The sequence below is a fragment of the Struthio camelus genome, chromosome Z (genome assembly GCF_040807025.1).
Source record: "Struthio camelus isolate bStrCam1 chromosome Z, bStrCam1.hap1, whole genome shotgun sequence".
In the NCBI taxonomy this organism is placed as follows: Eukaryota; Metazoa; Chordata; class Aves; order Struthioniformes; family Struthionidae; genus Struthio; species Struthio camelus.
Window position 1 is genome coordinate 77,966,412 of NC_090982.1, and position 25,349 is coordinate 77,991,760.

General features: G+C 56.8%; 1 protein-coding gene across 5 annotated transcripts; it reads right to left on the reverse strand.

Annotated features, from left to right (window-relative positions):
• Positions 1-3,161: 3,161 nt before the first annotated feature.
• Positions 3,162-25,349, reverse strand: LOC104150890 (dnaJ homolog subfamily B member 5). 5 transcript variants are annotated; one of them, XM_068928495.1, is made up of 5 exons: positions 22,821-23,651; positions 22,119-22,474; positions 16,739-16,983; positions 11,010-11,608; positions 3,162-5,374 (listed from the first exon to the last, which is right to left on the reverse strand). In XM_068928495.1, the coding sequence occupies exons 2-5, from the start codon at positions 22,184-22,186 to the stop codon at positions 5,141-5,143; spliced, it is 1,146 nt and encodes a 381-aa protein (XP_068784596.1). In that variant the 5' UTR covers positions 22,187-22,474; positions 22,821-23,651; the 3' UTR covers positions 3,162-5,140. The 5 variants fall into 5 exon arrangements, with proteins under 5 accessions (XP_068784596.1, XP_068784599.1, XP_068784597.1 ...); XM_068928498.1 differs by lacking the exons at positions 22,119-22,474; positions 22,821-23,651 and adding an exon at positions 25,292-25,349; XM_068928496.1 differs by lacking the exons at positions 22,119-22,474; positions 22,821-23,651 and adding an exon at positions 23,664-23,853.

Below are 25,349 nucleotides of genomic sequence, written 5' to 3' on the forward strand. Positions count from 1 at the left end.
TCTGCAAAGAGCAAGGGGCCTAAATGTTCGGTTGTGGTGCTGATGAGGGCAGGAAGGTGCCTGCAGGCCTTTGGAGGCTGAGCCTTGCAGAGGACAGCGTGTGGCAGCCTCTGCTCCTGCATGAACTGTGCAGGGCCCAGGCCGTAAACTCTCAGCTCTAGACGGGCTCCATCAAACCAGCTAGATTTAAGGGGAGGGGCGGGGAGAAGAGAGGCGAGGGGAGTCTCAAAATAGCAAAAGGATGGGATCATCAAGGAGAGAGGGCTCGTTCCCTGTGACATTGCGTGGGTAGCAAGCGGGAGAAATGCGCCAAAAGCGAGAGCAAACTTTGCTTAAATAGCATGAGCTCCCGGCAGAGGCTGCAGCGGGATGCGGGAGCAGAGCCGGGGGAGGACGGGCAGCCCCTGCTCGCCCGCGTTGGCCTAGTTTGAAAGGCTGGCAGAGCTGCCAGCTGGGAGCAATCTTGCCCTGTCCTCACGCCAGCTCGCTTCAGCGCCGCAAAGCCCGCTGCCAGCAAAGGAAAAAGCTGCCGGTTTGTGCGGACGTGGTCAGTGCTGCTGCCCTGCCGTTCGCTCCGGCCGGCGGGTACGAGGGTCTCCCAGGCTGTTCGGAAAGTGCCGATTGTCCCCTTCTGCAGGGGTGCAGTCGGAGAGGCCTGAACTAGCTCTGCCTCCTCCCTCGTCCCTGCAACCGGCGTCTGTCTCGCTACAGGGAAGGCCGCAGCCTTGGGGTGGTGCTAGGGACCCATCTCCCTTGTAGGTGCGAGGCAGGACGGCTCCTCCCGGGGCTGTGGCCGCTTTGCGCTGGCCGAGCAGGGGCCGGGCAGGCTGAGCAGGGAGGGCGGCTGCTCCTCAGCAGCCCAGGGCTGCGTCGCCGCCTCGCTCTTCTCGCAGCAGGGGAGAGCGGCTGAGGTCTCTTGGCCCTGCGGGGCCTCTGGGCCAGCCAAGCCCGATGGAAATAGGTGCTGGTTTTTCCTCTTGCGTCCTGCTCCTTCCCCAGCGCAAACGGCAGCTCAAGCCACGAGGGGAAACCAGCGGCGAGCTGCTTTCTGACGCTAGGTTCGGCCGGGGAGCTGAAACCCTCAGCTTTCTTCCATGGGCCGCGGCTTCTGGATGGGCCCAGCACCCTCAGGAGCTCCGAGAGCACCTGCCCCTACCCAGGACCCGCAGCGGATTTGCCCCAGCCCGTGCCCCTTCCCAGCGGACACCCTGCAGCGGAGCCCCTTGCAAGCCGGAGCACCGGCAGCCACGCGGCCACGAGCCTCCCCGCTGCGCGCCCGGGGCAGGGACCCCCCCGCCGCACCCTTGGCCCAAGGCCGGCACCTCGCTGGGAGGACCGGGCAGCCCCGGAGGGGCTGGTGGCTGGGATGGCTGGGGAGGGGGCTCGCCCTGGATGGGGCTGCCCTAGCTGCGGGGGCAGCTGAGGCCAGGCCTGGCGTTGCTGCTGTCTTGGCACCTCCTCGTGCCCCCTGCGCCGTGAGGCCGCAGCGAGACGGGCCCTGTGCCCCGGCCCTACGGCCAGACCCCACAGGCTGCTCTCGTTGCAGCTTTTATTCTGTTTGTTGTGTTAACAGTTGCATCGGGTGTGCAGCTCCAGGTGAGGCTTTCAGTTGTCTTATGTTTTTACCTGTTTGATTCAAGCTGAGCAAGGCAGAAAATAAGCTGCGACGTCCGTCTGGGGGCTCCCGTTGGCTCCCTTGGTTTATACGCCATATTCAGCTCTAGTATAAGCCCCCCGGGGGCACGGCCCAGCCGCTGTAGGTGCGGGAGGGGGGGGCTCACCAGCCCAGGATGGGGATTAGAGGCTGGTTTGTGACCCAAGGGCTTGGGGGAGGCCTCCTGCAGCACCCCAAAAATCTCCGGGCTGAGCAGGCTCGCCTGCCAGCAGAGGGCAGGCGACGGCCACGCTCGCCACTACCCCTGTCCCCAGATGCCAGCCTGGGCCTTGCCGGGCCGTCCCGCGGACATCCCTGTCCCACAGATCTCCCTGCTCCATGGGTGTCCCCTCCCCATGGACATCCCGACCCTGGGAACATGCCTCGCGTCAGGGGCGTTCCCACAGCACGGGCGGCCCTGCCCCATGGGCATCCCTTCTGCACGGGCGTCCCTTCTGCACGGGCGTCCCTTCTCCATGGGCGTCCCTTCTCCATGGGCGTCCCTTCTGCACGGGCGTCCCTTCTCCATGGGCGTCCCTTCTGCACGGGTGTCCCTTCTGCACGGGTGTCCCTTCTCCATGGGCGTCCCTTCTGCATGGGCGTCCCTTCTGCATGGGCGTCCCTTATGCATGGGCATCCCTTATGCATGGGCGTCCCTTCTGCATGGGCATCCCTTCTGCATGGGCATCCCTTCTCCATGGGCGTCCCTTCTCCATGGGCGTCCCTGCCCCACAGAGCTCCCCTCCCCATGGGCAGCCCCACCAGCCCCGGGGGGCTGCACCCTCTGGCACGTCAGCTCCGGCCACGTCCTGCCCAGCTGCTGGCTTCCCCCGGCAGTGAGTGCTGCTCCGGCTTTGGGTTTAGCTTCCGGGTGATTTCGCTGCGCTGAGCTCTTGCCTCGCATGGAGGCAAGAGCCTTGGCACCTCCAAGAAGATCCTGGCTTCCCAGCGCCTCTCCCACCCCATCAGGCTGCCGCCAACAGGAAGGAGCCCCCTTCGCCGTCCCTTCCCCAAGCTGCTCCCAGCCTCCGAGGCCGCCCCGACCCCCCTCCCGCAGCCCCTCGGCGCGTCAGCGGGCCTCGCCCCCGCCCCCCCGTGTCAGCTGCACCCTGGGGTGCCCCAACGTGGTGTCCCCCAGTGCTTGCGGAGGGGCAGAGCCCTTCCCCGGCCCCGCTGCCGGTGGGAAGCACAGCCGGCGGTGGGGTGGCCTGTCTCACCCCACGGGTGAGCTCACCGCCGGCTCCTGTGCCCCCCCTGCCAGGGGTTTTTCTGCAGCGCTCCCTCTGCTTGGGAGGGAGGGTGCTGTGAAGGGGGTTTCTTCCTCCTCCCCATCGGGGGTTACGGCCCCGGCACCGCACGCGGAGAGGAGCTCCGGCGGGGACGAGCCGGCAGCGCGGGGCTGCGGCAAACCGCTACCCAAAGGGAAGTGACGGGGCGGAGATGGCGGCTGCGCCTCGGCTGCGCCAGCGTCCCCCCACCGTGACACATGCCAGCGGGGCATATTTTTTAAAATACTTTATTTTTCTCTCAATACTGACATTACAAAAAAAAAAAAATTACAAAAAAAAAAAAAACCACTAGAAAACATTCAGGTCTCATTGAAACTGAGAAAAACCAAGCAGCTTGCATCTGCGTGCTGACCTGTCTTCTCGCTCCATCGGTGTCCACCAGGGTTTGTGTGTCGAACTCAACAGGGAACAGCAGAGGGAAAAGGCGTCGTACCCTAACCATTCAAACTGGTCGATAAATTAAAAGCAGTGCGCTACACTTTCCACCTCCGCGTAACGAAGCCATTGCACAGGACAGCCTCCCCGCCGCGTATGATACGCTGTACATCTGTACACCTCGCGCGCCGCCCCGCCGCACGCGCCACCTCGGCCCGGCCGCCCCGCGGCGAGACGTGAACCGTGTCGGGAAGCGGCCCAGCCCCGCGTCGCACGGACCGCCCCAAAGGACCCCTGTTTCAAGTCAGTGATTTCGCTTTGGAAAAAAAAAAAAAAAAGAAAAGGGATGGCCAGGGGGATTATTTTGGCACAGGTTTTCTCGGCGCCGGTCGGACCAGGAAGGCGATGCCGCGGTGGAAGATGAGCTTTTGAGCCGTACAAAGCCAGGTCAAACATGCCTCCCGCTCCGTAAGAACCCCCCCTCCCGAGAAAAATTGGCGAGAGGCTGAATAGGCCGACAAAGGTAAGAAATATAAAAATTCTCCTGATGGAAATCCAAAGTTTTAAAAAAATACAGCATTTAAAAACAAAACCACCAAGCAGATTGCCTCATGCTCCTCCCAGCTCCACTGTAACGCCCAGAAACACCTCCTGAATTCATCTTCCCTGTAGAAAAATATATACACGTGCATTTCTCTTCCTATGAAAATCCCTAAGGTTGAACTCAAACGCTAGTGAAAACCACAGCTCTGCTCACACTTGGCTCTGCTTTTGCACCGAAACTTGTGCTACACACATACTATGTTCTCACAGGCATGATGTTCATATGGCTGAACTGATCCCCTGAAAGGCAGGATGAACCGCTCCAGGAAACCCAAAACGGGCAGAGAAAACCCTTATGGAGTTGATCTATCTATCTATCTATCTATATATATATGTATAAAAAAAAGCAGCAATGCAAACTCAACACATCTGAACAAGAAAGCGCCCACCCTGGGCTCCCCCTTCCCTCCTGCTCGCTTGGGCTTTGGCCTGGCAGCAGGCACAGAGAGATGCTGGCCCAGCTCCACGCGGGTCTGTGGGACAGCCAAGACCTACATCCCGAGCAGGGTGCAGGGGGACGGGAGGAACCGTCACCAAGCGCTTGGAGCTCAGCGTTTTCGTTTGGCACAGATGATGCTCGGTTGTAGTCTTGGCACCGGAGAGCGGACCGCAGTAGGACTAGGTACCATGGTCCCAGGTTACAAACAGTCCAGCTACAGTGGCCACTGTGTGCAGAAGCGATCCCTTTGCCATACACACAGTTTCCTTGGCACCTCGGTACAGCCGGGACCCCGAACAGCAGCAAGTATCAAAGAGGAGAAGAGGAAAATAACATCGGAGGGGGGTGTGTGTGTGAGGTCGTGTAAAGTCCTATTTACACTGTGTTTAAATCCCTACGAGTCCATCCTCTAGTCAGAAAGTTGGCTTCAAAAGCAGGTGACATAAAAACGACAAAGTGATGTACCTCCCTGGGCAAACAGCCCATGCCACTCGCTTGTGCAAGGCAGAAAAGCTGGACCTCTAGAAAACAAAGAAAAAAGGCTGGCAGCTAAGAGGGCCGTGAAGGGCTGGGCAGGAGCCCGCGCTCGCGACCTCTCCACTGCTGGAGTAGAAAACAGGCCAAGAGGGGCAGGCAGGAGGGTGAGTTGGACAGGACCTTGGGGGAAGGAAGGTGGGTTTTTTTGCATTTGAAAGTGCTCTGGCACCTCTGCTCCGCACAGGTCGGATGCTGTGGCACGTGCGTTTGGAGTATTGCTGCTTGGAGAAGAGTCCCCGGGCTCTAGGAGCACGGGAGGTGTTGCTTGAGGATCTGTCTCGTCTGGGGGGCTATTCTGTCCGGGAAGCGGATTTTGAACTCCACGATCAAGTCTCCTCGCTGGGTGGGGGCCTTGGGGAAGGGCAGCCCTTCCCCGCGCAGTCTCTTCACTGTGCCCGGCTTGATGATGTCGTTGCAGGGCAGCGGGATCACCCTCCCGTCGATGGTGGGAATGTTCACGGTGCAGCCACACAAGGCCTGCGAGGGAGAAAAGCGACATGCCGTGAGCCGGGCTGCCTGTCCTCCCAGGCCCTTAGCCCCTTCGCTCCCCCCAGACACCGCGGAGTAGTGATGCTGGCCTTGCCTGCGTGGGAATCGCCAGCTACGGCTCCCAAGGGTTTATCAAGAGAGCCCTGAGCTGCCCCCCGGCATGGGGGGGGGGCACCAGTGGGCACAACCGGCTCAGCCCTGCGGGGTTCAGCCCTCTCCCTTCCCAACACTCCCAAACAGCTGGGGGAGTCTCCAAGCAGGCAAGAGATGAGAGACAAGCCGTATTTATTTACCTCTCAGAAATCACGCCTGAACCAGAGTAGCCTGGTCCAGCGTGACCTCCCAAAGCATCCTGCCTGCCCAGGGCTGCGGCAGTGCAGAGCCACCCCAGGACCGACCGCAACCCCAGGACGCTCACAGCCACCACCCTGAACCCAGCAGACGCTTTGGCTCGCCCCGTGGCACGTCGCGGTGGGGAACACCTCGCGCTGATGGAGCGGGACGGCCTGGGAAGAGCCTCCAGCTCCCGTGGGGCTGGAGCAGAGCTCCGGGATGGGGACATCCCCGTGCCCGCATTGCTGAGCAGCGGGAAACATGCTGCATCCCTGCATTAGACACTCCCTGGATTATACTGCCTGGCTCTGATCTCACCCCCAGCTCCCAGGGTTAGCAGCACAGCTCATGCTCACTGGTGCAAGCCCAGGTCTCCTCTGGTCCTAACCTCCTTGCGCTGGGTGCCACGAGGTGCCAGGAGCTGTGCAGGAGAGGGTCATCCTGGCCTTGCTTGGGGGGGGGAAGGATGCCTGCTCCCCATCTACTGTGCTTCCCAGGAGACACTGCCAGCAAACGACCCGGGACTCGCAGCAACAGAGCAGGTTAAATTTAGCCCCCCCCACCCCGGCCTCTTCACCCAATCTGGGGGGGGGGGGAAGGACCGAAAATCCAGCTGAGATCATCGGATGCTTCTGTGGTTCATCAGCTGTCGCCCTTCGCAGCCCGGCAACTCTGCCTGGCACTGCGGGTTATCTATAGCACAGGCTGCGGCTCCCCTGCCAACAGCCTCCAAAAGGTTATACCGGGCGCGAGACAGCGGTGCGGCTGCGGCGCGACGCTGAGGTTTCCTGGAAGCCAGGGCTCCGGAGGGTCTGTTCCCTGCTGCAGGTCCCCGCGCAGGCGAAGGGTCGAGTTACAGCATCGCACTACTGCCCGCCGGCTATTTTTACCTGCCGGCAGCCCAAGAAGGAAGCTGCAGTGAGACAACCCCCCCTGCCCGTCCCGGCCCCCCGGGCCGTGCGCCCTGCCTCCCCACGCTCCTCCATGGCGCAGGGCTGCCGAGCGCAAGCCCCCGGCCATGGGGGCGGCTTGACCCAAGAGCTGATTTCCCGGGCTGCCAGCCCTGCACCCGTCCACGTGGCCGGGTGCTGCCTCCTGCAGCAGCCGGGGAAGCGGGTGCTGCCCGGCAGCCGCAAGCCAGCCCGCATTAGCGAGGCCACGTGACCTGGGAATGCAGCAAGAAAATCCTTGTGTCCTTAAATAACTCAGACAGCTCTGCCATACGCGTGGGCAGCACCGTCTCCAGGCTTTCAGCAAGGGAGAAAGGCTGCCGCTAACAAGAGGGCTGCGGAGCGATACTTCTGGAAGGGGCGGATTTGCTGGGGATAAAGCTGCCAGGCGCTAGCGGTTCAGCTTCCCAGGAGAGGGGTTGGCGCAGGCTCGTCCCGTGCGCTGCACGCAAAGCGCTCGCCCCCCCCACCCCGAGCTGCCTCCCGGGGTACAGCCCCTCGTGTCCCCAAGAGACACCCCGCAAAGGAAAGGGAGGAGGAAGCGACTGGCGGTTTTGGGGGTGCTCGCAGGTGCCCACTGGCACATACTGCAGAGGGCTGCACGAGTCCAGGTGTGCTGCAGAAAAGACATCGCCGGTTGAGGAATGGCAAGCAGAAAGGGAAAGCAAGGGGTGGGTGGCGGACACAGCAGTTAGGCCTCAGGTTTCCAGCCAAGAGGGCCAAGGTAACACTGTCCTTTTATTTGCAGCAGAAAAGCCAAAGGCAAACTGAGGTGCTGCTTTTGCTATGGAGGAGACAGGTCATTCTCAGGGCAGCCACCTTCTCTGCAAGCCACCATGCTTCTGCAACGTGATGGTGCGTTGCGCTTGAGGAGTGCGGCGGGCAGCCGCCCGCACGCTCTCCTCTGATCAGTCCTCACAGCAACACGGCCAGCGGGAAGCTGGGCGGCTGTTTCAGCTTCCAGAATGAGCTTTTGAGACCAAAATAGGCCAGCAGAAGTGTGATTGGCATTTTTGCATCCAGCACCAAGGGACAGGGCTGGAAAAGTCGAAGCAGAGAGCCCTCTGCCATGCTCACGGTGCGGGCATTGCACGTCAGCAACATGTTTGCCCTGAAAAGCTGAGGAATGTTAGCAGAAACAGGCAGCAACAGTGAAGACAGGCAGGATCTTAACGTTTCCTTCCTAGAGCCAAGACACACCAATTAGAGGCAACTGCTCCTCCACCGTATGTTCTTGTTTTTAATTTTTCTTGCCCAACTTCACTGGCATTTAAGGAATTGGTTGTTGAAATAATACCAGTGACCGCAAGCAGGAGCGTGGATCACGGTGATACGCCAGCATGCAGCGCTCCACCGTAACTCAGGGAGCTGCTCTGCCTCCTGGAAAGAGGCTCCGTTTACCCCTAGGTATTAAATCAAAGTAAGTTCGAGAGCTAAGCTACGAGTGCAGAAATTTATCTAGGTCAGCAGTGGGCCCTCCTCTGCTTGCAGTGAAGCCACAGGAGGATTTTGCCACTGGCAGCAGTGGCACTCCAAGAGCGTTTCAGCAAGGCTGGAGTGTGGATGCTTCAAGGAAGGTGACGCCAGGTAAAGGATGCAAAGTAGGCAGCTCCCAAGGGCAGGCGTTAGGCACGCAGCCGAGCGGATGTAACATCTCCATAAAGGCCCCTTCCGGCAGCGCTGCCTGAAGATCTGCCTCCCAGGAGACACAGGCTTTTGCAGCTGTTGGCATAGCAGTGTCACTCCTCCTTCCCTCGGCTCCCACTGCGGCGCGTGCCTGTAATTTTAAGAATGGACACTTCCCTGCAGCCCACCTGCCTCTGGGGAAGCCCTCTTCCACCACACGCTTCTGCAGTGCTGAGCCAGCAGATCCCACCGGGCAGCAACTACCCCGTGCTGTCCTGGCCAAGGGGATGTGGTGCCGAAAGGGATGAGGACATGAGCTCTGGAAATGCCTGGGCTCAGAGAGTGGAAGAGTCGCACCCTGGCCCTCAATGTGCCACAAGGCAGCTTGTCCTTTGGGATCTCCTTGCCTTCATCTGCACCCTGACCAAACCATTGCTTGAGGCAGTCTAGGGTTACAAGTTTACAGCTGCTAGGTTCTGTAGGTCAAGTGACTGCTGGAAGGCCAGTACCTGCCTGGACCATGCTCTGGAGGGGTCCATGGGATCAAAGAGAAGGAGGATGGTCTCCAGGTTCCCTGTGGGAGTGCTGGAGCCGGACGAGTTCCTACCAGAGAGTGGACAGGTGTCCAGGTTCAGCATTGCCTGCTCCTGCTCAACTTTGAGAAGGAGCCCGTGAGGAAGCATTGCGAAACGGATGCTGCACTGCCAGTGCTCCAGTCACCCCTGTCCTGCTCCTAGGCACTCACTGCTCCCTGCCTGAGCAGGGCCATGGCAGCGAGCGTTACCACCCTTGGCAGCAGGGTGCTGGCAAGAGGTCTCCGGCAGGACTGTGAATCAGATCACAGCCCCAAACGCCTCCCAGATCTGCCTGTTCGTACCACACTGTGCTGCTCTCTCGTGGCAGCTGAAAAGATGAAAGCTAAAGCTAAAAAAGACAGACTCGCAAAGAAGAACAGTGCAAGGAGAGCACTCAAGGCTACAGTTGTAGGCTAGGTGATGAAGAGGTCTGTGATTTATTCCGTCACAAACCGAGATCGTGGCATACGGAGTCGGGGAGATCCTGGCATCTGCTCATGCTTCAGAGCACTTAAGCTACTTCTTCTCAAGGAAGATAAAAGCAGCAAAGCATTATCCTGCCCTGGCAAACAGAAGGATGGGGATGGCAGCCAGGCCAGCAGCTCCCTACGGATCTCCAGTGAGTTCAGTTTGTGATGAGGGCGTGCAGAGAACAGGAGCTCCAGCTCAAAGAAAGAGATCAGGAATTTGCCTGGACCAGCAATTTCCACTAGTCTCTGTTTGTGACTGCATCATGCAAACCGAATGCCAACACACGCCTTGTTTATGGGCAGCTGGAGAGAGATCACAAGTAACCTGTGGGTAAGACGTAGCTGGGGAACTACTTGGTACGGCACAGCAGCTACTTCCCCCGGCCCCACCATCAGCAATTTTGGCAGGTCTCTGCACTAGCACATGGAGCCAGAATAGTTTTCTTAGGGCTGCATGCTCAAAGGCCAACTCTGAGAGTCCTTCCTAGTCTAGGTTGCTACCTGAGCAGCAAATGATCCTGGACTAACATAGACTGGACATCAGGACAGCCAGCTTGGGGTTAATTTTACAGATATGGGAATGCACAGAAGGAAACATCTGAGATATGGCATGCATGCCTCCATAAATAATGCAGCCTCTCCCAAGTATTTCTGGAGTGGTCAGCAGAGCCAGCCACCACAGGAATAAACCTCTTTACTTGAATCCCTTTGCACTGTGAAGGAAATTCAACTCCCAAGTCTACAGGTTACCTTGAGATGAGTTTGCTTTAGTGTAGGTTTTGCATCCAGCTCTTCCTGACCCACTTGGTTCCCCCTTGCTCCCAGGACACCTGGCCATAGCCCTAGCAAAGATGCAGAGCCATCGCAAAGCTCTTCTGACTTGCTGGCGCACTAAAGAGCTCACGTTTCCCTACCCCAGGTCTGGCCCATTGAGCTGATTTCTATTAAATGCATCTGAGAACACAAATCTATCTTTGAAACAAAAATCAATTCATTAAGAAGACAGACAGCGTCTACAGTCTGAAAGGAACAGCAAATGGCAGCTGCCAAAAATGTCAACGTTAAATGCAGCTGCCAGCTGGCATTTATTAAAAGGTAGTTAGACAGCAGCAGTGAACGGCACATCTTGTACTTGGGTAATCTCCCCTTCCTCTCCCATCCTTGCACAGTTTGAGGCTCTGATGCAGCAAGTCTCACTGTGACCTCCAGGACCGATAGCCTGAGTGTGCTGGATTTTGCTCACAGCCAGGCTTTCCTGAATATTTTATTTATTGCCCTCTATCTAGAGAAGCCAGAACCAAAGAAAACAGCTGGTTTTGGATCCAGGACGATTACTACAGCAGGCTCAGCTATGTGAACAACTAGGGACCAGACACAAGTCAGCCAACTTGTTTTTTCTCTTGTTTCTACAGAGGATCTGGGTTGTCTTCCGCATGTGAATACCCAATGTTGAAATAGAAGGATGGAACATATGGGGAAAGGGGGAAATGGATAAATACCACATGTATTTGCTCAAGAAGCAAGGTGCATCAGCAGGGACTGCAGTATCCCATATCGTACACTCAGCAGAAAGGTTGAGCAGCTCTCCAAAACAGCTCTCCCATCTTGGCCCCATGTGCAATGACCCAGTACCACCTCCCACCCTGTAGGATTTCCCACTGACACCCACCTCTTTAAGACTGATGTTTGCAGTGTAGACCACGTTTGTCCCATCTCTCTTGAAGTGTGAGTGAGGCTTGTCCTTGAGGATGAAGACGATGTCAGCAGGGATGTTGTCCGGGGTGGCGTCCCCTTCTTTGGGGAATGTGATTTTGGTTCCCTCCTTCCACCCCCGTTTGATGACAATGTTTAGGATCTTATCCTCTGTCCGCATGGTCCGGCCATCAGCGTTGAGCCTCCTGCGGGTGATCTTCATCCTCTTGGTGGAGCCGTGGTAGATCTCTTCCAGGGACACCTTGAGCTCATGGATGACAGGTGGGTCTTGGACCTTCCTCCGCGTGTGCAGGGACTCCTGGTGCCGCCGGTGAACCCCGTTAATGCCATTGAAACCAAACCGGCCAAAGGCACTGAAAGGGTCATCATCGTCATCAATATCCATGTCTTCCTGGTCAAAGCCATTGAACACTCGGGAGCGGCTGCTAGCAAAGAAGATATCGAAAGGGTTGGAGCCTCCAAAGAAGGATGCGAAGGTGGCGTGGGGGTCTCCATGGAAGGTGTAGTGGAAAGTGTTCCCTGAGCCACCTGAAGAGCCACCTCCTGTTTTGAGACCTAGAAGAGAATGGGGAACACAAGACATTAACACTCCCTGCTGAAAGCTGCTGGTTCTGCATGGCAGATGCGAGGCTGTGCTGGGAACCCATCACAGCTGCACTTTCCAGACAGGTGCAGGATCGGGAGTATGGTCTCCACCGGCTCCAGGCAGCCTTTCCAGCAGCTCCTGGTGTTGTCGGTCACCCCCTCCATCCCAGCTGCCCATGGAGAGCATAGACCAGGGAGGGATCACCTCAGCCCACATCACACAGTCCTGCCCCTACACCCAGCCAGCTCCATCTTAAAAGCTGCCTGGTTTTGTCCTGCTATCCCTACTGAAAGACCTGTTTGCTCTCTCTGGTTATGTTACAGCCTTTTCACTTAAAATGTTTCCTGATTAGTCCATTTAGAACATTTAGTATGTTCCTCTGAACATACTAGCAACAACTCTAGCCAAACATCTTCCCCGTGGATGAGAATGGGTACGGCTGAGAAAACTGTTAGTGGCCTGGGCTGGAAGGTGAGCACAAGGACTAGCTGGCTCAGGAGCAGATCTGCTTGCAAGCTTTTCCTTCCTGGTAATGAGGATTTAAGCCTGTTCAGAGAAATCCTGCACATTAAAGGGGATGAAGCATCCCACCAGACTTTTATCAGCCACTTCAAGCTGCATTTGGAGCTGAGCCGCTGCAGTCAATGTATTGGGTCTTTGACATCCAGCCAGTGATGCACAAAGCCCACGTTTGGGCGAGCTATCTGCTCTTGCCTGTTACCCAAAGTACCTGAGCTGCACTGACAGTCACGGGCTAAAAGCAGCACATTTAGCATGTTAGAAAAAGCTTTGAACTCAGTAAGCAACTGTACAGTCAGGACTTTTGTTGGCAGAGCACATGGAGGTCAGCAGACCTGCCCTAGCTAATCCCCCCCCCCAGCATAGTGAGGTGCGTGGGAGCGAAACAGCTCTCTGCACATTAGATCAAAGGGTCTGACCTGAGGTCCTAGCAGCAATTTGCAAACGGGGTGAAGGTTTGGCATCGTGATAGCTCTGTCAGAGCACCATTACATCTGCTTAATAGGACAATCATTTTGCAGGAGGACGGTTGAGGGCAGGGTTTAAACACATGCATGTGCTACCTTCCCCTCTGCAATACAAGGTCTTAGGGGTCAGCTGCTGCCACTGGAGTGGAAGTCCTACAGTGGTATTTTTGTATTTTTCCCAACTCAAAAGAAGACTTTATAAAATGGCAACCATTCCCATGGAAATCTCCCCTGACAGATCCTTGGCAGAGCCTTACATCACTGCAAACTCCATAAAGTCCCAAGCAGCTGAGGTACAGGACAAACAGCCCCCAAAAGAAGTCACACTTGCAAAACCCCTTCAAGAGGAACCACAGAGGAGGTCAGGAAAGCACAAGGAGCAGTGGGCAGATGGTTCATGGTCATATACTCTGCAGCATTATTTTTGACTAAGAAGGTCAGGGAAGGGTTAAAACAAGCCTAGCTCAAGGACTATTTTCGGGGGAAGCCAGTGATGGTAAAGGGCTATTTGAAGGGCCATCCCTTGTGCCAGCGCCCTGCACAACAAGCCAGCAGCAGGCGATACGAGGGGGACAACACAGTATGGACATGTTTGCTCCTCTTTTCTGCTTGGCTTGATTGACGAATTTATCATGTGAGGTAGAGGCCTTCTGCTTCACTTTGCACTCACTTGAGCAGGAGGCCTCATTGCCCGGCTGGGCTCTCAGCCTCCTTGCAAGGCAGCAGCACTTGGGCAAGCTCACAGGTGGTCCGCAGCACCCCTGCCTTCTGCCCCTGCCCTGCCAGGCAGTCTGTGCTCTTGCAGAGCCCATGCTGTGCGCTGCGCGAGGCTCCTGGTGCCACTGGCCTCTCATGGCCATAAGAAAGGCTGTGCCTTTCAGACCCCATTGCAGCCCTGTCAAGGAGGCGGTTTGGCCTTAGGAAAGGGCTGATGGCAAAGGGGATGTTAGAAGGTGGCTAGTGCCCCATGGCATGAGAGATGTGGAGAGTAACAACAGCCGTCACGCCTCTCAGCTCAGCACCCTGGCTGCACAGGTCCGATTTTACGAGCGTCACCCTCCCCAGCCTGGTTCCCAGGTTGGACCTGGGCCTTAGGGCAGGAGGAGCAAAGCCCCAAGGGGCCCACCCTGACTCAGGCCAGTATGTGGGGCCCAGAGGCCCCCTTAAAACACTAACCAGCAGGCCACATCGCTCCAAAAAAAGGAGTTGGTTGGAAAACAAAAGTGGGCCTGTTGCAGGAGCAAGTGACTAGTCTGGAAGTCACCATCCAGGAGCCAAACCTCCGGGACTGATGACAGTCCGTGTCCTGTCCCGCAACAGGTCCGGGACCAGCATCAGCACCTCCCAGGCCCTCCCTTCAGCCACAAGGCCTTCTCAAATCTTCCATCTCCTTTTTGCCCAGACTCTACACCTTGAACTTCTGCATGGGCTCTCTGGGTACAGCCAGCTCAGACGCTGCGTCTGCCTGCTCACGCGGCCATAATTACGGAGAAGCCCTTGTAGGGGAAGTCGGCCTCTCCCAGCCCAGGGGATGGAGTACATTTTGCATTGGAAGAGGGATCACGAAAGGAAGAGGCAAGGCAGCTGATTATGGGCCAACATGGAAAGGCCACTGAGCAAGGAGAGAGTGGCAATGCCAATAGCATAACCAGTTGCTCCAGGAATAGCTAGAGGGCAGCTACAAGTCACAAGGAAATCCGTGCCTTGCTCTTGCTCGCTAACATGAAAAGCCCACGGGTGCCCAACAGCGTACGAATGGAAGAAAAGAGGACAAAATAGTGACCCTGACCACGCGTCCAGTGGGAAAGAGATACAGCACTGATTCTGCCCAGGATACTGGAGAGAGAGTAATCATCTCCAGTAACCAGAAACACCCAAGGGGTTTGGTTTGCTGGTACTTGAGCCCCATGGGACAGGTGCCGTGCTCTTTTCAGGCAAATCCATGCCCCTCAGGAAGGGCTGAACCTGCTGCTAGTTATTCCCATTTTGAGTAGTTCAACACAAAAACTCTGTGCCTGTGTTTTCTCTGCCAGGGTTGCCAAAGTAGGTGGGATCAGCTCCCATAGCGAGGGCATGTCTCCAGGCCATGAGCGGAGCAGGCTCAGGCCTGGTGGCTTTGGGGTCCACCAGCACCGGAGAAACCCCAGCAGCATGAGGCCGTTCCTTACCCAGGGGAGCCCTGAAGGGGGGACGACCCCAGCGGCTGCTGAAAACGTGCTTGGGTGATCATACGTATGGGTCTCGCCAGGCTGCATGCTGTTGGTGCTGGGGTCGCTGTACGCACTGTGGAGTCTTTTATTAGGGGAAAGAAAGAAAATCATTCACACGCTGGGGCCAGTGACAGAGAGGCAAGGCCGATTTCAAACCCAGCCTCTCCATCCCCTGCACACTAGGGGAGCACTTTTCTGCTGTATTTTTTTCCCCACTACTCAATTAACTTATTTTAGTTGCCTTCGGCGACGGAGTTTTCACCTCGTCCCCAGAGAGCCCCTGTCCATAACAGATTGTTCAGCCAGGAGGTTTCACCTTTATGCAATCGCTGTTTACCTTCACTTTAATCCCAAGACAGCAGTGAGACCAACAGGAAAGCAGGGTCCAATTTCAATGGTGCCTCCAAGGAAAAGCTAGTTTCTCACTTGAGATAGCCATATCTAATTTTAGACAGCAGCAAATCACTGCGGTTCAGTGATTCCCTTGTAGCGGTGACATAATTAACTAGTTAAGCAACTGGTATAGGCAACAGTGAGAGCGTGCATTGCCAGGCAGAGATTTTCTAATACAGCTCTGTATTTTTGCTTAGATAAACCAGCAGGGAGTTTCCCCAGGTCGGTCTGCGCTTTCACACCCAGAAGCCTGCTTTCTAACAGCACGAGGAGCCTCTGGGAACTTCTCCATGGAGCTCCTCAGTTTTTTCCTTAAGTTTCTGATGTCTCTAGTTCCCCAGCAACTTTCAGGCAGTGGATATAGTTACATCAGTCAGGGGTACCAGTCTCTGTATCCTCCTAAGACTTCTTTGCTTTCGAATGGCAGAGAGAGCCTTCTCTGTGCCTGCCAGGAGCAGGACTGGACTGATAAAGGTACCTCTGACCACAGTGTATTTCTGCTGGTGTCTCATAAGGGGATGCACCTGCTTGCTGGGCCCACAGGAGGGGCTGCATCTTCCACTGAGCAGCCTGTTTATACTAGACCTTCTGATCTTTTAAGCACCCAAGTCCTTGGCTGATTAATGCCGATGCTATTCAGTGCTCTCCTCACCCTCAGCAAATGGGGTTGCAGACTTTCATATTCGACTAATAAGGCTGTGTGTGGTGGAGCGGCTCTCCTCCTCCATGCCAACCGGGAGACAACAGCAGCCACTTAGTTTCAAAACAAGAACCTATTACTTAAATTGGGAAAGGCTTTGAATCATGTAGGTCAGCGTGTGCCAGAGAGAAAAGTGGGAATAGCTTACAAATGGCACCTCAAAGCATGGTAACGAGGACTTTGCAGAGGGGAAATCAAGGCAAAAGGAAAGGTTATCTGCTAGAAAATTTAGGTCAACTAAACAGTCCTGTGTGACCCAGGAGTCAAACTCCTTTCTCTTCTGTTATCTCAGTAAGTGATTCAGCCTTTGGAGGCAGCACTAAAGAGCTAAGAAGCGCCAGCTGGCTTCCTGACCGTCTGAGCTAACTACCTGGGGCTACTAGCTGCTGCAGGGTGATTCCTCGCCTGCCCTGTGGGCTGAGGGCAAGGAGATCCCCGCCTGGCCCGGCCCGGCCCGGCCCGGCCCAGCCTGGTGCAGGGCTGCACCTTGCAAAAGCAGCTCCGACCTGCTGCAGAGCAGTCAGTGGAGAACTGGGTCGAGAGATTATTTCTGGCAGTGAGGCGAAGTGGCATCAGCGGAGCATTTGTTCTCCCCAATTCTGCTACTAGTAACCTTGTTTTGGAGGCAGCAATGAATCACGGGGAGAATTCCGGCCACACCACCTACGCCGCCGAATGCCTGCTACATGGTAGGGTATAAAAATGCTCCCTTGCCTATAAAAACCTACTAAGATCCGAAGAGAGAACAATCTGGGATGCCTCTGCGCCCAGCTCACCCCTGCCTTCGAGCGGGAGCATTCGTCACCTTACCTTCTTCCCCATATTGGTCATAAACGGCTCGTTTCTTGGGGTCACTCAGGACATCATAGGCCTCTGCAATCTCCTTGAATTTCTCCTCAGCGTTGGGGTCTTTATTCTTATCGGGGTGATACTTTAGGGCCATTTTCCGATACGCTTTCTTGATTTCATCCTCATTGGCTCCAGACTGGATGCCCAAAATCTTGTAATAGTCCTTCCCCATGACCGCGACGCTGCTTGCAGCTGAGTATTTATTCCTGAAAGCAGAAAGACAGCTCTCTGTAACGCAAGTATCGCACTCCGGGAGCCAGAAATTGGACGAGCACACACTTATCACGGAGCTGTCTCTCCCCCCATTGCACCGGCCAACAACACCAGAGCCAGTTCAAGTCCACGTTTTCCTTGCAAGAGGTAAAGTTAAGCGTAACGGTGCAGAGCAGCCGCAGGCAACACGCTAGCGCTGGAGGGCTAAGGCACCCCTTGGCTCTGGGTTTGCCTGCCCAACCTGCGAAGCAGGGACAGAGGCACTCATCTTCTGTGCGAAGCTTTCAGGCTCACGGACAGGAAGCACTAAGCCAGCACACAGAATTATTATATGGGCAACGCCGACGCTAACGTCATGCGAGGCCGCTCGTAGGCGTGACCGTTTCCCCCCCACAGAGCAAGGAGGGCTGTGCGGAGTTTAAACGTAGCTGTCTCCCCCCTCCGCCGGGCAGGCGAAGGGCAGAGCTTGGCTTGCTGTCTCACGGAGGTTCAGCAAGGAGAGGGATCTGTGCATAGCTAACGCAAAGCAGGGTAACGACTGCAACTTCTTAAGTCGTTGAGGAGATGGCAGCACAGACTGAAAACCAACAGGGACAGTGCTGCCGCATTCACCTTAAAGGAACTTCAAACATTTTGTTCCTCAAAGCAATTGGCATTCAGCTGGAGATAAATGCTTCCAGCACGTCAGAGCTGTAATTTGTATTTAGCGGAGAGAGAACGAAGCCGTTAGACAGAAACATCTTGTGATGGTGGGAGGTTTTTTTTTAAAAAACACTTTCTAGCCTGACTTGCACTCCCTTTGAGTCTTCAACTAAACGCTGCAATCAGCTAGAAATATTAAGTGGCATAAGAGGTGGTTAAGTGTCATAGCCTGACACAACGCAGTGAGGTCAGAATAGAGAAGCAGCTCCCTGGATTCACTTTCTCCATCATGTGGGTGGCTTAGGACAGAGCCATGCCTATACTAAGGCATTGGAAACTCAACGGCCATAATCCAGGGAAGGAAATGGATTGGCAATTAATTCATTCCACAGGCATGCTGCTGCAGCAGCAAAAGCCAGCAGTCATGGAAAGCCAGGAGAGCTCCTAGAAAGACATGAGACCAACTGCTCAAAGCAGAAACAACGGCAAAAGTGAGCAAGACCCACGCTCTGCCAACAGCTTTGACTTGCTCCTTACCCTTCAGTTTTCCAGCCCTGTGAACTTCTGTCCCTCCTGAACATGACCTGCTTTGCCCTGCCTCGCACAGCACATAGCTCGGTGCTCGCTCCATGCCATGCTGTTCTCCAGGTGTTGCCCCCAGCTTGCCCTCTGCTCTTGAATGCTTTCCACTAAGCCAGAGTTTTTGCACTCTCTGAGCTCCCACCCCCTCCTCGCTCCAAACTGCCCTGTCATGCCCTGGACAGACCAACCCTGTCCCCAGCTGCTGTGCCCTCTGAGCCCCTCCAGCAGACTGATTTCCACACCGTGTTTGAGCCTTGGCTCTTTCCTTTAAGGTCATACAGGTCACCAAATGCTCCCTCCTGTCCTCACTCTGTCCATAAGCAGATGCTCCTGGTGGCCACCAGCTCCGATGAGCACTGCTGGGCATCCTGCCCACCCCCTGGAAGTGCACATCTGCAGTGCTGCACTGAGCCCCTGGCATCCATCCAGGGACAGACAAGCCAGCCTGTCTTGGGCAATAACCACTCTACAGTTGGGGGGCTGCTGCAGGGGCTTGGAAATGAGCCGTTTACCCAGCTACCTCAATGGTCCCATTGATTATCACAGAATCATAGGATGGCTGAGGTCTGAAGGGACTTCCGGAGATCATCTAGTCCAACCACCCTGCTCAAGCAGGGTCACCTAGAGCACGTTGCACAAGATTGTGTCCAGACGGCTTTTGAATATCTCCAGCGAAGGAGACTCCACAACCTCTCTGGGCAACCTGTTCCAGTGCTCTGGCACCCTCACAGGAAAGAAGTTTTTCCTCAGGTTCAGACGGAACCCCCTGTGCTTCAGTTTCTGCCCGTTGCCTCTTGACCTATTGCTGGGCACCTCGGAGAAGAGTCTGGCCCCACCCTCTTGACACTCCCCCTTCAGATACTTATACACATTGATCAGATCCCCCCCGAGCCTTCTCTTCTCCAGACTGAACAGATCCAGCTCCCTCAGCCTTTCCTCAGAGGAGAGATGCTCCAGTCCCTTCATCATCTTAGCAGCCCTTTGCTGGACATGCTCCAGCAGCTCCATGTCTCTCTTGTACTGGGGAGCCCAGCACTGGACACAGTACTCCAGGGGAGGCCTCACCAGGGCTGAGGAGAGGGGCAGGATCACCTCCCTCGACCTGCTGGCAACGCTCTTCCTAATGCAGCCCAGGATCCCCTTGGCCTTCTTGGCCACAAGGGCACATTGCTGGCTCATGGTCAACTTGTTGTCCACCAGCACTCCCAGGTCCTTCTCTTATGATGATCTGAATCACCAACTTGTGCTCCCTCTGAGCTAGCCACAGTGCAGTCACTTTCCATTAGATCTGGAGGAAGATCAGGCATCCAGCGCAAAAGGGTTCACAGGCACGTGAACTTCTGGAGGGAACAGTAGTGGGCTAAGCCTTTGGTCAGGCCCACTGGCACCTTCATAGAGGCAAGCTCATGTGGACGAGGGCAGGAAGGTGGTTTATACCAGCAAGATGCCAGGCACTTGCTCGAACTGGTTGCATCACCGGCCTCAGGGGTAACTACAGAAATCAGAGGCAACACTGCAGCCCGGCACACCAGCGCTGTGCCGTGCTATTGTTAGAGACACAAGAAGGCCTCTGGGGGTGTAAAGAGCATCCCACAGCATCTCCAGATCCGAGCTTCTAAATGCCAGCACGTTTCTGTACCAACACAGCCTCCAGCAGGAGCCCTCCAGCTTCTGTGCAAAGAGCAGCCATATTTAACAAACCCACACAGACGTTACAAGATGCTCTAGCCCGTACCCACCACCGACTCTGCATCTGTTCTGATGACTCCTAGGATTCTGCCCTTTCCACATGACAGGACTGCAAGAAGCCCCAAATGTCGGCCTGAAAGGTCATTTTCTTAAGGGCAAGCAAACAACACTAACCAGACAACTCGGTGTTACAGATTTTCTTCTCCAACTCCCAGCTGGGCAACCGGGCAAGACCGCAGATACCCTCAGCCCCTGGCACAGCCACATGCATTCAGAGCGCTGCTGCACAGACCACCTTGCTTCAGCCATGCATCTCTACCCGCCTCTCTGCATAGCTCCACTTTTGCACTACACCGTAAAAAAAAAGTCATTGCCATTACCATTGCAGAAGGTGATGTGAGTAAACCCAGCTTCGCTTTGAGCTGAGCAGTGAGGGTCAGCTACTACTTGTATGCTGATGCACGGTAACCTGCTGATCCAGATTCCTCAGTCTAACACCTTCCGGCTCCCTCCTTTCCCACAACAGCCTCTTGTGACTGTAGAAGCTCCTTACAAATGCTTAGAAGGCCACCTTGGTGTCCTCATTGCCATGGTACACACAAGAGACCTGGCCTTGGCACACCAGCTGTTTGATCCCTGTCCCTCAGATCGGAGCAGCCTTGTTCACTGGGATGCCGTCCTTGTACAGCGCCAGGCAGGGCTCAGACCTTGAGTGAGCTCCTCTGCACTCAGGCAAATCAAGGGACACCAGCCCCAGAGCTGGCCGCTGGCCTGATAACAGCCCCTTTCTGGATAGCCCAGGGGAAAAAAATCCTCCCGAGCAAGGTCAAATGAGGCAATGCGGAAGACAACCTCCTTTTGTACCCCAATCAGATCATGTCCTGAGGCATGGAGATCAGAAATGTTAGATTTTATCCAAGTTGCTGTTACAACAGAGGCCAGTTGTTGCTAGCAGGACCTACACCTGCGAGCTAGCAAAACACATGGGGCACAGTGCCTGGCTGTGACCCAGCGCAGCTGTATCTGACACCATCACGGGTCCTTCCTACCTGGCTGACACCCCACAGCGAATTTTACAAAAGGATAGCCCTGCCCAGACAAACCAGTACTTCCTCCCTTAAGACCTCCGGTCTTTACCGTCGAGAGGTCCTTGGCATGGGGGGATGCCTGCTGGGGGACGCTCTCGGGGTCGCGGTGCGAGCAGAATCAGACACGTCTATGCAAAGCCGGTATCTGTCCCGTGCCCCAGCGCTGTCGGGATCCCAAATCACACAGTACCTCATTTCCCAGTCTAGTCAGCCTGGCTGCTGTCTTCCCCAGCAGCCCGCGTCAGGCTGGAGGGTCGCAAAGGGAAGGAGAGAGCAGGCAAGAGCTTTGGAAGCTGTGAAGTCTTTCGTCTGGCTCCCAGCTGGGCTTGGGGAGGCTTCCTCAGGCTGGCTGGCTATGATAAAGCAGCTGAGAAGCAGCCCCGTGCAGTGATTTACTATGATGAGTCCCGAAGACAATTAGACTCTTACAGGTGACCTGGTGGGTTAAGCCACGCTTCGGAGGCGACACTCACATGTGCGGTGGTAAAACACGACTCTGTCCCTGCAGAGCTTTCCTCCCACCTCCCCAGGATCAGCTGTGCCTTTCCACAATTCCTCTCTCCCATTCTGCTCAATCATCCTTTTCTGCCTTCCCATTTAACCCTCTAGGGAGCAGGGCGAAGATGCCGGAGAGCAAGGGCTTTCAGACAGGCAAGTGATTTCAGCACCTGCATTCTCCTTCCAAGCTGGGACACCTTACAAAAACATGCCATGTTCAGAAAAGCCCCAGATGTCCAGTTGCGGAGAAAACCACAGGCATCTCGCAGCTGGTGACCGCACTGCTGAGATAACCCAGCATCTATTCGCCTCTTAAAAAAAAAAAAAAAAATTCTTTGTTCCAGCCCTTCACATGACATCAGACCATGCAAGCCCTGGGTCAGCGAGCCAGCTGAATAGCAATCATTTGACATAATCCCGCTACTCTATAGTCATGTAAGGGAACAAACCCACACAGATAGTGCCTTCAGTAAGATTTTCCATCTCAGACTATAAGGTCACTGCAGGATGATAAGCGATGCCAGAGGATCACGCACCGGACAAAGATGAGCGCTGACAGGCACCTTGGGTCGTAAAACATTATTCTTCAGTAATGAGAACACAAGCACAAGACACATAAACCCACTTACCGAAACTTTACAAACACATTCAGAGTCCAAGCTGACATTTTTAAAGGCTCTAATTTTATTTTAAACATCACACTGGCCACAGGCTCTTCAACCCCTACAGCGCCGGCAGCTAGCGCGTGCCCTTCTGGGAGGCAACGGAGGGTGGCACGGGACGGAGAGGAGGAAGCCACCGGGGCGCACAGCGTACGCGACTGCAGCGAAGCGATGCTCTGCAGTTGCTATTGTGGCAGCCTCTCCCCAGCTCCTTCAGCACAGAAAAGGGAGGTCCTCGCCAGCGGAGCGGCTGCGGGTGGCTCTGAACTCCGCTCTGAGGACAGCCGACGCAGCTCCGAAACGCCAGGGGTGGGTGGGTTCGGCTGCAGGGAAGCAGGCGTCAAAGCGGTTCACAGAGCAGCCTCCATGCTTGGCGAGCAAGCCTTCCTTTGTGTGCTTGCTAGCAGCGCTCAGCCATCCCCTCCCCGCCACCGAGCGGGGAAGAAACCGTTCAATGAAGTCACTTGACAAGCAGTAATTTTCCTCTAATTGGTTTCTTGTTGCTTTCTTGGACCGAGAGACACAGAGGAGCACCGGGCTCTCTAATGCAGGCTGCGAGCTGCCGTTCACGACTCCCAGATTAAGACATTTCTGCAGCCAGCTCAGGCATCCTTCCCACTTCCCAACCTGCAGCCGCCACGAGATGCCCGACCCTCAGCAACCCGTTACCTTAACGTCCCCAACGCAGTCACCTCCTGCAGTAAAGCAGGTAAAAGCAGTGAGAACAAGGACCCCAGGGTCCCTGGGTTTCACCAGAAATTAATTGCTCACTGCCTCAATTGTGTCAGGGTTGCTGCACCCACAAGGCGAATCAGAGAGGGAGAAAAGTAGGACGGCAATGATGCACGAGTCGGAAAAAGTAACGTTAACCGTTTTGCACCTTCCCATCTTCTCCCTTAAGCCTCACGGGAGTCTCCGTTTCCCCGCGGCGCCAGCACTGATCCCTTGCACCTGAGCAGAAGGGGCTCTGAAAGCCACGTTCCCACCGAGCAACTCTTACTACCCCCCCGACACGCTCCTGATTTTTCCCTCACCGGAGCTGGGCACTGGGACGGTGCCTCCTCTATGCTGAATGGCACAAAACCTACTTCTGAGAAGTCACCTTCACACACACATCTATGCCTCTCGCAGCAGGGCACCTGAAGCACGCCAAGGAAATTCAATGCCACCGCGTCCCCCCGTCACACAGTAACTTCAGAGCATCCTCTCCGGGCGCGCAGGCTTCCCGTAACCTGTGCTGCCCGTCCCCGAGACAGGGAGCGCCAGGCTCCCCCAGACGTCGACCCAGACATCGCCTCAGGTTTCCCACCTGAGAAATAACCCTTGGGGAGCCAGCACCTGGAGAGCTGACAGTCCCCATCCCAAAGCCACCGCATCCCCGGGGATGGGGGTCCGGTCCCACTCCAAGCACCGTGCCTGAGTGCAGGGGGTGCCGAGCGGTGCCGCCGGGCAGCGGCTGCCCAGGGAAGCCTGGGAGCCGGTGCCGGGAAAAGCCCGGGGCTCGGTGCGTACCTCTCCGCGCGGCTCCAGAAGAGCAGGATGGCCGGCATAGCAGCGCTGGGGCAGGCAAGCCCAAGTTTGGTCAGGCACGGCGAGGCAGGCTCCGCGCGCCAGGGCAGGCAGAGCCACCCGTGCCCGTGCTGGCTGCCAGCCGCAGGGAACCAGCCAGCAATGTCATGACTACACGCAATGAATCATCCCTTCCCCAGGCCCCCACACGCACCGCCTCCCCCTCCCCACTGCCAGCCCCACTGGGGTGCTGGCACCTGCGTGGGGATGGGGTTAACCCTCCCCTCGCTGCCTCTCCCTGCACGGCTCCCACTGCAAGTCCCGCTGGGGTGCTGGCATCAGTGTGGGGAGGGGGTTAACCCCCTTCACTGCAACCCCATGTGTGATGCCCCCCATTTCCGGACCTATTGGGGTGCTTGCACTGCTGTGGGGACGGAGTTAACCCCCCGCACTGCTTCCCCATGCGTGGTGCCCCCCACTTCCAGCCCCACTCGGTGCTGTCACCCTGTGTGGGGATGGGGTTAGCCCTCCCCTTGCTGTCCCCCCATACACAGGCCCCATTGCCAGCCCCACTGGTGTGCTGGCACCTGTGTTGCGGGGACGAGGTGACAGCCTGCTCCCCCCCCCCCCCGCCCCGGCCAGCCCCACTGGGAGGCACTGGTAGCTCCATGGGGGAGAAGGGTTAACGCTCCCTCCCTACTGCCCTCCCTGCCACCAGCCCCACTGGGGGACACTGTCCCCTCCAATGGGGACAGTGGTTGTCCCCTTCCTTGCCAACCCCTCTAGCCCCACTGGGACACACTGTCACCCCCCATGAGGGTGGGGTGGGGAGAAGGATTAACCCTTTCCTCCCCAGCCATCCAGCCCCATTGATTGGCACACACTGCTGCCCCCAAGGTGGTGGTGGTGGTGGTGGTGGGGTTTTAACCCATTCCTCGCCACCCTGCACAGCCTCACTAGGACACATCACTGCTCTGCAAAGCCGGAGGGCAGAGAAGGAGGGTTAACCCTCCCCGTGCCACCCGCTCCAGCCCCACTTGGACACGTCATTGCCCCACTATGGGGCAAACGAAGGGGGTAACTCTTCCGTTCCCCACCCGCCCCAGTCCCACAGGGCGACACTACATCCCCCAGGAGTGGCAGGTTTAACCCCTTGCCCCCCCAGCCCTATTTGCATACATTGTTACCCCCATAGGGGCAGAGGGGCTGAATCTTCCCCCCCATCCCGTCCCCCTCCTCGGGACCCGCTGTCACCCCACGGGCCAGAGGGGCCGACACCCCCCTGCCTCCTCGGGACCCGCTGTCACCCCACGGGACGGGGGGACCGACACCCCCCTGCCTCCTCGGGACCCGCTGTCACCCCACGGGACGGGGGGACCGACACCCCCCCGGCCCCCTCGGGACCCGCTGTCACCCCACGGGACGGGGGGACCGACACCCCCCGGCCCCCTCGGGACCCGCTGTCACCCCACGGGACGGGGCGGCTAAGCCGTTCTCGCAGGCCCGGCAGGCCGGTGCCGGTGCCGGTGCCGGTGCCGGGCTGCGCGGCCCCGGCCGGCTGCGGGGCGGGGGCAGGGCCGCAGCCCCCCCGCCGCGGGGTCCCGGTGCCGCCCGCCGCCCCCGGCACTCACCGCTCGCGCTGTCCCGGGGCGCCGCGCACTCGCCGAGCCGCCCCCCCCACCCCCGCCC

What these genes read in the sequence shown, in the direction of transcription:
- LOC104150890 (XM_068928495.1), bottom strand. Translation starts at nt 22,186, where the DNA reads ATGTTTAAAATAAAATTAGAGCCTTTAAAAATGTCAGCTTGGACTCTG. An exon ending in AATGTGTTTGTAAAGTTTCG is followed by an intron (nt 16,984 to 22,118) that starts GTAAGTGGGTTT and finishes TTCTGCTTTCAG; the next exon opens with GAATAAATACTCAGCTGCAA. An exon ending in TGACCAATATGGGGAAGAAG is followed by an intron (nt 11,609 to 16,738) that starts GTAAGGTGACGA and finishes ATTCTCTTCTAG; the next exon opens with GTCTCAAAACAGGAGGTGGC.